This window comes from Salmo salar, chromosome 22 (assembly GCF_965601325.2).
Source record: "Salmo salar chromosome 22, fSalSal1, whole genome shotgun sequence".
Lineage (NCBI taxonomy): Eukaryota > Metazoa > Chordata > Actinopteri > Salmoniformes > Salmonidae > Salmo > Salmo salar.
Window position 1 is genome coordinate 9,136,210 of NC_138312.1, and position 10,681 is coordinate 9,146,890.

The 10,681-nt window shown below is 41.2% G+C and overlaps 1 protein-coding gene across 1 annotated transcript; it reads right to left on the reverse strand.

Annotated features, from left to right (window-relative positions):
- Positions 1-8,889: 8,889 nt before the first annotated feature.
- Positions 8,890-10,464, reverse strand: rps23 (ribosomal protein S23). Its single transcript, NM_001139737.1, has 4 exons — positions 10,450-10,464; positions 9,735-9,894; positions 9,435-9,555; positions 8,890-9,076 (listed from the first exon to the last, which is right to left on the reverse strand). Exons 1-4 carry the CDS (start codon positions 10,451-10,453, stop codon positions 8,930-8,932), a joined length of 432 nt encoding a protein of 143 aa, NP_001133209.1. The 5' UTR covers positions 10,454-10,464; the 3' UTR covers positions 8,890-8,929.
- Positions 10,465-10,681: the final 217 nt, after the last annotated feature.

Genomic DNA, 10,681 nt, shown 5'->3' on the forward strand with positions numbered 1-10,681 from the left:
GGTCAGAGTAGTGCAGAAGATGTCGTATGCTGAGGCAGTGAAGAAAGTAGAGGAGGGTTGATCAAAGGTGAGGGATTCTGAGAGGATCCTTCTGAATAGGAGATCTGTGCCAGAACAGAGGGTTAGGCCAATGAGTGATATGTTTCAGTAAGGCTGGCTTCTTAGCTTTCATAGCAATGGTTATCAACTGTACCGCAGAGATGGAACGTGAGTCACAGAAAATAGATGTTGTGGTGGCAGCTTCAGAAAAGTACTTGGGGGAAGAGATTTGACTTCAGAAGAGTTACAGGATGTGTTGAGGGGAAGTGTACCGTCCTCTCAGGTCATTGGCATGGGGTAGGTTCAGATAGGATTAAAGTAGTGGAAAAGGTTAGCAGGTTTTAATGAGTGTAGGGTTAGTTGGTAGGGTAATTAAATATTTTTATTTTGTTTTTCCGTTTTCCCATTTTGTATCACAAAGTGTAATGGATTTATACTATAGTTCAGTTGGTGGCGCTAATGCAACATATTGGATGCCAACCGCCGGTTAAACTCCACCGAAGAAGTGCATGTAAGAGCAGAAACTATACCATGAAGTCCAATGAATTGTCTGTAGATCTCTGAGATTGTAATGAGCAATATATCTGCCCAAGCGAGGGGAAAAAATTATATTTTAATATATTACAAGTATACTAAAGTATACTTAAATATACAAAACATTCAAATAATATACAGTGCCTTCGGAAAGTATTCAGACCCCTTTACTTTTTCCACATTTTGTTACGTTACAGTCTTATTCTAAAATGTGTTATAAATGAAAAAAAAATCCTCAGAAATCTACAAACAATACCCCATAATGACAAAGCAAAAACAGGTTTTTATACATTTTTGAAAAAAAAATAAATAACAGAAATACTTTATTTACATAAGTATTCAGATCCTTTGCTATGAGACTCGAAATTGAGCTCAGGTGCATCCTGTTTCCATTGATCATCCTTGAGATGTTTCTACAACTTGATTGGAGTCCACCTGTGGTACATTTAATTGTTTGGACATGATTTGGAAAGGCTCACACCTGTCTATATAAGGTCCCACAGTTGACAGTGCATGTCAGAGCAAAAACCAAGCCATGAGGTTGTGTGTAGAGCTCCAAGACAGGATTGTGTCAAGGCACAGATCTGAGGAAGGGTACCAAAGAATGTCTGCAGCATTGAAGATCCCCAAGAACACAGTGGCCTCCATCATGGAAGAAGTTTGGAACCACCAAGACTCGTCCTAGACTCTTCCAGAAGCCACTCCTCAGTAAAAGGCACATGACAGCCAGCTTGGAGTTTGCCAAAAGGGACCTAAAGACTCTCAGACCATGAGAAACAAGATTCTCTGTTCTGATGAAACCAAGATTGAACTCTTTGGCCTGAATGCCAAGCACCACATCTGGAGGAAACCTGGCACCATCCCTATGGTGAAGCATGGTGGTGGAAGCATCATGCTGTGGGGATGTTTTTCAGCGGCAGGGACTGGGAGACTAGTCAGGAACAAGGCAAAGATGAACGGAGCAAAGTACAGGGAGATCCTTGAAGTAAACCTACTCCAGAGCACTCAGGACCTCAGACTTGGGCGAAGGTTCACCTTCCAGCAGGACAACAACCCTAAGCACACAGCCAAGACGACGCAGGAGTGGCTTCAGGACAAGTCTTTGAATGTCCTTGAGCGGCCCAGCCAGAGCCCGGACTTGAACCTGATCGAACATCTCTGGAGAGACCTGAAAATAGCTGTGAAGCAATGCTCCCCATCTAACCTGACAGAGCTTGAGAGGATCTGCAGAGAAGAATGAGAGAAACTCCACAAATACAGGTTTACCAATCTTGTAGCGAAAGAGGCCCAAAATCTAAATGATTATTCAAAAATATTTTCCGTATTTTCTCAGTCGGAGCTACTTTTATCCAAGTTCCCAGTTGTCTTGAACTCACTGAAGTCTGAGATTTCCCATATCCGAGTTTCCAGTTTTTTTTTATGTGGCAGAAGTCATCCTGGATTGACAGCATTGCCAATGTATTCAAACTTTTCTGGCCCATGGCGTTACCCCCTTTCTCGTGATATCCAATTGGTAGTTACGATCTTGTCTCATTGCTGCAATTTGCCTACGGACTCGCCGAAGGTCGAGAGCCAAGCCGCACTGCTCCTTGATACACTACTCGCTTAACCCGGAAGCCAGTCGCACCAATGTGTCGGAGGAAACACTGTCAAACTGACGACCGAAGTCCACCGACCGGCCCGCCACAAGGAGTCCCTAGAGCACGATGAGACAAGGACATCCCGGCCGGGCAAACCCTCCCCTAACCCGGACGACGCTGGGACAATTGCGCAGGGCCATGGATCTCCCGGTCACGGCCGGCTGTGACACAGCCTTGGATCGAACCCAAGGCTGCAGTCGCACCCCAGCACTCATTGTTGAATTTGCAATTTCAAACTTGTTGTGTAATGTTTATGTCCAATGGCCGATGAGCACCGATATGTTTTATGTATAATTTCTCTTCATATGACAAGGATTTGCCAATAGATTGTCGACTTGATGCAGTTATGTTGACTTGTCTAGCTTGCTAGCTAAGATTTTGAAAGAATGATGTTGGCATGATCAATTCAATCAAAGCTAAGGTAGATATAACATGATTTGATGACATTTTACCTGTGGAAAATTACCTTGAGACTTCTTGGATGGATACTTCCAAGTTCTCAGTTGTCTTGAACTCACTGAAGTCTGAGATTTCCCATATCCGAGTTTCCAGTTTTTTTTATGCGGCTGAAGTCATCCTGGATTACATTTTACATTTTAGTCATTTAGCAGACGCTCTTATCCAGAGCGACTTACAGTAGTGAATACATACATTTCTTTTTTTCTTCTTTTTTTTGTACTGGCCCCCCATGGGAATCGAACCCACAACCCTGGCGTTGGACACACCATGCTGGCGTTGCAAACACCATGCTCTACCAACTGAGCCACAGGGAAGACTGACAGCATTGCCAATGTATTCAAACTTTTCTGGCCCCCTTGAGCCTTCCTGGATGGGCACTTCTAATGTAAGTCTATGGCAGCACCCAAGGGGCTTGAATTTCTTTGCTCTACCCGTAGATTTTGCAGTGACGTAGTGTCCCCATGAGTGACAGAACACTGAGCCAATCACAGCGCAACTGGAGGTCATTACCAACCCCTGCGCTCCGTATTTTCCGCTGGCTGCCCCAGCACCACAGAAAGCACTGAACTAGGCTGAAACACCTGCATTTTGGAGCTGCCTTACTCAAGAAAGCAAAAAAGAGACCATGTTTGTATGCGGCTTTATGAACTCAATGAGTTGTAAAAATGTTTACATTGTTTGTTTGAATTTATATTTTTTAAGCTAAACAGGTGAGCCTCAAAACAGGTTATCCTTGTCTCATCGTGCTCTACCGACTCCTTGTGGCGGGCCGGTCGGTCGATTTCAGTCATGAATGACACGTCGCCACTTCTATTTATACCTCCCCTGCTATAAATACCTGGGCCCGGTTTCCCGATAGTGATGGAACTTAGGCTTACCAGTGTTTTAACATGCTTCTTTCCTACAACGTCCGAAGATGTAACATACCTTTCCCAAAACATGCAGAGAGAATTAACGATCGCTAAGTGCATCGTTTCAGCATGTGTCGATACTGATAGGATCTAAAGAAAGGGAGTGCTGCTCTTCAATCAGCTTTCTCCTTCTAGGGAAGTCCAGAGAGGACATACGAATAATAAAAAAACAATTCCCTCATTACTTTGAGATCACGATCACGACATTAAAGTTTTATTGAGATCACGAGAATAACAAAAATACCATGCATCTTTCATTTATACGATAACTTAAAAAATATATATTTGACCTTTATTTAACTAGGCAAGTCAGTTAAGAACAAATTCTTATTTACAATGATGGCCTACCCCGGGCAAACCCGGACGACGTATTCCGCCCTATGGGATTCCCAATCACAGCCAGTTGTGATACAGCCTGGAATCGAACCAGGGTCTGTAGTGACACCTCTAGCACTGAGATACAGTGCCTTAGACCGCTGCGCCACTCGGGAGCCCTAAAATAACCACCTACCTCATCAAGGGGCCCTTCGTTAATCGCAATGCGCTCATGGGGCATTTAAGCCCTGAACATGCACTGTCTCCCAGGCTGCGTGCCGTACCCAAGACCACAGCCAATCACATGCAAGGAACAACACAGTAAGTTGGCAAGTCTTGTGAGCTAGCTAGTTGGCTACTTAGTCTTGCTAGCTAGCTAGCAAGCTAGATTGTTATCTATAATGCATTTACATTTACATTTAAGTCATTTAGCAGACGCTCTTATCCAGAGCGACTTACAAATTGATGGTTGTCAGCTTGCATAACTCATGTGTATAATTATAAGGGACACTACATGTTTTGTCGATAATATTGTCATTTACAATGGGGGACAGGCTGATCAATTTCAATTTCAGCCTCAGAAGCTGATAAGTCAAGAAGCTGCCTTGTAGGCTCTTTCATGTGTAAGGCTCCTTGCAGACAGCCTACAATACAGCATTCTGACTTATCAGCCTCTGAAGCTGCTTTTGAATCTGATCAGCCTGGCATGAATAGAGCACACCCACTCTTGATCATATAAATAATGCACTGACTGCTAATCTGTCTGCAATGTGCTTTACCTATAAAACAGCCTACAAGGCATCATCCTGACTTATCAACCTCTTAGGCTGCTATTGAATCTGATCAAGCTAACTACCAGCATAGATAAAAAGCTAGATAGCTAGCTAGCTCACAAGACTAGCCCAGTTAGCTGCGTTGTTGCTTGCATGCGATTGGCTGTGGTCTTGGGGCATACGGCCTGGGTGGAAATTGCCTGTCAGGCATTGTTTAGGGCTTAAATGTCCCACCAGCTCTTAGCTCAAGGTATTTAGCTGGCTAACATTCTAACTTATAAACTGATAATGAGCTCCAAGCACGATGCTAGCATGAAATGTACCTTAGAGTAGCAATCTATTTTTTTTTTATATATATATAATTTGTCCGCTCTGGACTTCCATACCATTCAATATTTCCTTGACTTAAGAATTATTTCACAACTGCTGGAGATATTACTACCTATGGCTGCAAATATTGAGGCAGCTTATTATAACGCTTACCCAATGAAAATGCACTGAATCACCGATTTGGCACGTCATTGCGTACATTAGGCTACATATCATGAAAAATGTTGAGACAAATTACAGACAATAGCCTACAAGTAGCAAAATAGAACTCAATTGATTGAACATGAAATGTACCAATATTATTGAAATGGGCCGATAGCCTACTGTTTATATTTCTATGCAGCCATCTCTGTTTTCATTTTAAAGCATATTTTTATACATCGCTTGTCTGTATCAATTGCAAAAACGTTGGCAACTTTGTATTTCTAGAACTTTGTTCTGACGTTAACAGCGGCCACATAAAGACAGATAAACCATGTGATTTTATGTTTAGCGGAGATCTTCTGTGTATAAAGTGACGCGGGAGGGCACAAAAAAACATCTAACGGCACACTTAGCTGTTCTACGAGTGGTCTGAGGCAGGCGTTAATTAGGAGCGATCTCAGTGCCAACAGATATAGTATTTGATTTCCATCATTTTACATTTTTATTAGGATATTGAATTTGAATGTTATATTTTTGAATAAAAAAAAAACGGAATCCTAAACAAATGATCAATTTATCAAATTACCTATTTAATTTAATATTCAAGTTCAATATTTATATATTCAGTTTCAATATGGTAGATATTGTATGAGTATCAAGTTTATAAACCATAATTTCAAGTTTATCAATGTTGGATATATTCAGTTCTCTAAATTCAGATTCAAAACCAGTCAACATCCTTTGCCTGCCAGCAAGGAAATTAGGAGAACATAATCACTGCGGTAAACAGAAACTTTGCCGGTTTCTTTATTTCTAATTAATTTATTTCAATTGACTGATTTCCTTATATGAACTGTAACTCAGTAAAATCTTTGAAATTGTTGGATGTGTTTATATTTTTTTAATTCAGTATATATTCTTGTGGGTCAAATTTTGTGACACTCTCTACTAATGCAGCCTGTGATAATCATAGAACAGAAAGCACGTCCATGTTCCAGAGTATATTAGCTTTTAGGAATGGGGTCAATAGCTTATAGCAAAAGTGGTTCAAACACTAGAGCTAAATTCATAGGAAGAAAATAAATTCAACATGCCACATTGGCTTCAGAAACTGCCAGAAGCTTCTGTTTACCACAGAGAGCTTTTGTTTTTATCTGTTCTCCTCTAGGTTTCCAGTCTGGAAAAGTACTCAGATGTTGGTTTTGAATCTGAATTTGAAAACTGAATCTGAATGCATCTGAGACATTTAAATATATGAAACTTTGAAATGATGGTTTGATACACAAACAATGAATGCAATATCTACCATAATGAAACCACATTCATTCAATTCAGTTTCAAATCATGAAATACAAGTTCCATTTATTAATTCAATGATTACATTTTGCATTAAACATTCAAAAACATTAAATGCAATATCCTAATACACAAATTAAACATAAAATGCAAATACAATCTCTGTTGGCACTAAAATCGTTCCATACAGGAGTTAAATTCCTAACGATTTCAAGTGTGACGTTAATAACGACGGTTTTAGGAAACAGCTCTGAGCTTTAACGATGCTCCAACGAAGGTTCTAACGATGAACTTAACCTTAAGAACTTTTGGGAAACTGAGCCCTGATCATGAAACAAACCAGCGACCAGGGTTACTACTCTTTACCTCTGGCACACTGAACGACACTCACTGACACTTTCCCTGCTCCTGCATTTTACCATGTTGCAATTGACAGGGACAAACAGATGTACCTTTATGACTGAATTCATGCTAAAAGGATCATAGACTGGAGAAAGTGAATAAGAAAGCGCATGAACATTCCTTTTAGAGTCACAATTGAACAGTTTTGAAAGTGGAAATAATACATGCAATACCTTCTCAGTGTATTCTGTGTGCATTGTTGTAAATAAGACCATTGAATCACCACCCGTACTTATGTGAACATGTCCAGTGTAATGAGAAGTGCCTGTCCATCATTACTCAAACACAGCATCACCCTGGGAGTGTTACTATCATCAACTGTTTCCCTATGACATTCCAGTTGTCTGGTCACAATGCTGTGGCCTGTGGAGAGGATGGATGGGTTGCTGCCCTGCACAGGCTGTGGCTGCTGGGTTCCTGTCACTATCACCCATCTCTCAACACTCACCAGACACCACCTCTGAAGTGATTCAATTCAATATCATCCTCGCTGCCTCCTCTGAAGGAGGAAGTATAGACTTACAAGAAGCATAGGTTAAGTGGATGTACAGCAGCCAAGTTGCACTTGAATGATTTACACAAAATATGACCATCACATATTGAAATGTGTTAGTGTATCAGTTTTTGTCCGTAATTCAATGTTACTTGGTTTGACCACTGAGAGCAGAGATTCATGCCAAAACGAGGGTTTGAGTTAAGGGAATCCATATATCTGGCAGCAACTCCACTAGGAGGCAATGTCAAAACAGCCATCAGTCTAAAAAGTACAGTACCGATTGTCATGACAGACCAAAACCATCTGACAGCACGTTTGTTGTCTGTGGCCAACAGCAATGGTCGTTGTACTAAAATGGTCGTTGCCAAGTACTAAAAGAACTGACAGCATTTCTTCATTTGTCATTCTAGCAGCAGACCACTTGTCTGGGTGATCCATTTGATTCAAACTGTCCATATCCTGTCTATTTTCCCAACCATGTCACTTCCCTAATCTGCAGCAAATCCTCTTCCACCCCAATACCAATTAATTTGTCATTCAGGATAACACTACATGTCTCCTTAATGTATAATGTCCAGACAAGTCGTTGCATTACACATCAAAATGTAATCTTATGAATATTTTGGATGAAAGGAGAGGTTGTTACATGCAGGAACAGATGGGATTTGTATGATTGTGTAAAATGTCCTAAGATCCCCTTTGCCATATTGAATGGTCTGGTCCTATGAGCTCAACAAACCTCAAAGTGAAAGGTTCCACCCAATGCAATATGCTCCCAACTTTAAAATCATATTTGCTATAGCACTTCACCACAAAACTAAGATCACAATCAGTCGATGGAAGGCTTTTTTCCTAGCTAAAAATTGCAGAAATTATAATGTAGACAGGTGTGGCTAAATTAGGAACTGGCAAGTTTGTGCGGAAAGGGGATATAAGTCACGGTTGAGCAAAATCAAAAAAGGCATCTGGCTCATCATACACAGAAACGCACAATAGGTAAATTGGCAGCCGTCTGTGGCAGCCATGCCTGAATTCCAGATGACTGCACGGCATGAAATCAAAATGAGACTGCACATCAAATTACCTGAGGGGGTACATGACAACTTGACTGAATATAAAATGCATCTGTTCTTTGAGCAACCAAGACACCAAACGATGTCAAACCATTACAATCCCTCCTGAAAAGCTATAAATAAAACTTCCAATGGAGCATGAGTGTAGCAGCAAATGCCTCTACCCACACAAAGCAATCTGGCATGATCCAACGCTACACATAAGAGCCAAGAGAAACGCTTTCTAACAACCTAAATCCTAAAACCATTAGCTAGTTGTTCTTCAAATGAAAAACATTTTCCATCAACTTGGACATGTACAAGTGAATCAGAGAAGCCGCTCAAACAAAACTGGTACAAGGATGGGCAACTTAAGTCCTCTGGGGAGTGTCACAGCCAGTTCTTTCAAGTGAACAAGTGGTATGTATCCATTTACCCATCCCTGCAACTAATATATATATATATATATGAAAACAAAAAGCACAACAAACCGACAAATTGTGAAAACATAATTTATTGATTTCACAGTAAGAACTGTTTAAGATCTGGGTCTCTCCTTCTTGCCTTTGTAAAGGGCCAGCAGGGAGACGTTAGCCACTTTGACCACCTTGAAACGGACACCGGGGATATCACCGACGGCATGTCCCTTACGACCGAATCCTGCCACCAGAACCTCGTCGTTTTCCTGAAAGACCAAAGGAAACAAACTAAATGCACAGGACAACCCCAGACAATATCCAACAGTCAACTTTGAATATCAAAATTATTGTCCCTGAACACACCACCTGCATATTCTTAGATGACTTATGGGGAGTCCTACATTTGTCATTGTAGTGGATATCAGGCAGAGCATAAGATATTGGTTTATATGGCTACCCAACTATGTCTGTCAGATCCTAAAACATCTGGCAAGTTAGCTAATGTTCCAGGAATTTATCAATCTCTGCTTATTCCGAATATGAGGCAATCCACAACATCCTACAAATAGTTACAGGTACACTGTTCTTTGGTAAGATGGATGCAATGTTGGGTTTGACTCTTACCTCAATGAAATTCAAGCAACCATCATTTGGGACGAAGGCAGTGATCTTCTTGCCATTCTTGATGAGTTGGACCCTGACACACTTCCTAATGGCAGAGTTGGGCTGCTTAGCTTCAACACCTCTGTAAGAAGAATTGGGGAGAGTTGACACTTCAGACTGACAGTATATGAAAGATGGCATTCAGTGCACTGTACATAGTTGAGCATACAGCATTCATAGATTTCACTGGATTTAAGTCTGCATGGTTATTAGTGAACACTAATTAGGGGTGTTGTGATGTAACGTTAGCTAACTACTTACACTTTCTCAAGTACGATTCCCTTGGCGTGGGAAGCGCCTCCGAAGGGGTTAGCCTTCAGTGCAGTGCCGAGATGGGCCTTCTTGTACTGTTTATCATGCCATCTCTGTTCACGACGATGGTTACGCAGTTTCCTGGCTGTACGCAGACCGCGACACTTTCCTGGGAAATAGAACGGTAAACTTAAAATCATGGCGTGAATCAAAGTCGACTAACAAAACATAGGTCGACACATACAAATGGAGTCTAGAGAACCTGGCTAACGTTAGCTAGAATAGACAACGAGCTACAGTAGCTTATTAACACATATGACTAACGTTAAGTGCGGACAATCCAGCAGCTAACAATTTAGCTAGTTCATTGCTAAATATTTTCGGCAGTTAGCCAGATTAATGCAGTGCGCTGGTGAACACTTGTTTTTCTATCACTTTGTAACCAAAATTCAGTAACTAGCCAGCAGGCTTCGTAAATGCTTGGTGACTGAAACGTAAGGCAAAGGGGAAGCGCTTGCCGAACCCCATGCCATGCTACTGGCCCTCTCCACGTTGCGAAACTCGCGCTATTTGTCCGTAAAATTGGGAAAATATGCCTACAAATACAGCCCGTTTTTCCACGATTATACTGAAAGTTGGTAAGAGGACATCTTTATTCCATATCAATGTAAGGAATATGACTATATCTTGTAATCGTTCCGTTAAAAAGGGAAAATGATCGTACCCATGTTTGCAGATTACGAGCCCAGGCTAGAAAGGAAGAATCCCAGACTCCTCCGCGGCAATGTCTCTTCTCAGGACCCCAGAGGTGGCTAATAAAGTGCCTGTTTGAGCTAGGTCTTTTTTCAAAATGCAATTTAAATATAGCTCAATTTTAAGTGTTTATTTGCCATGGGGCCATGGTCAGCTTGTCTCATCTGGTGTACTGGGTTTTATCTGTTTTATCAGCATGCTCC

Coding starts and splice junctions, on each gene's coding strand:
- rps23 (NM_001139737.1), bottom strand. Junction 9,556..9,734: donor GGAATCGTACTTGAGAAAGT/GTAAGTAGTTAG, acceptor TTCTTCTTACAG/AGGTGTTGAAGCTAAGCAGC. Junction 9,077..9,434: donor GTTGCTTGAATTTCATTGAG/GTAAGAGTCAAA, acceptor TTGGTCTTTCAG/GAAAACGACGAGGTTCTGGT.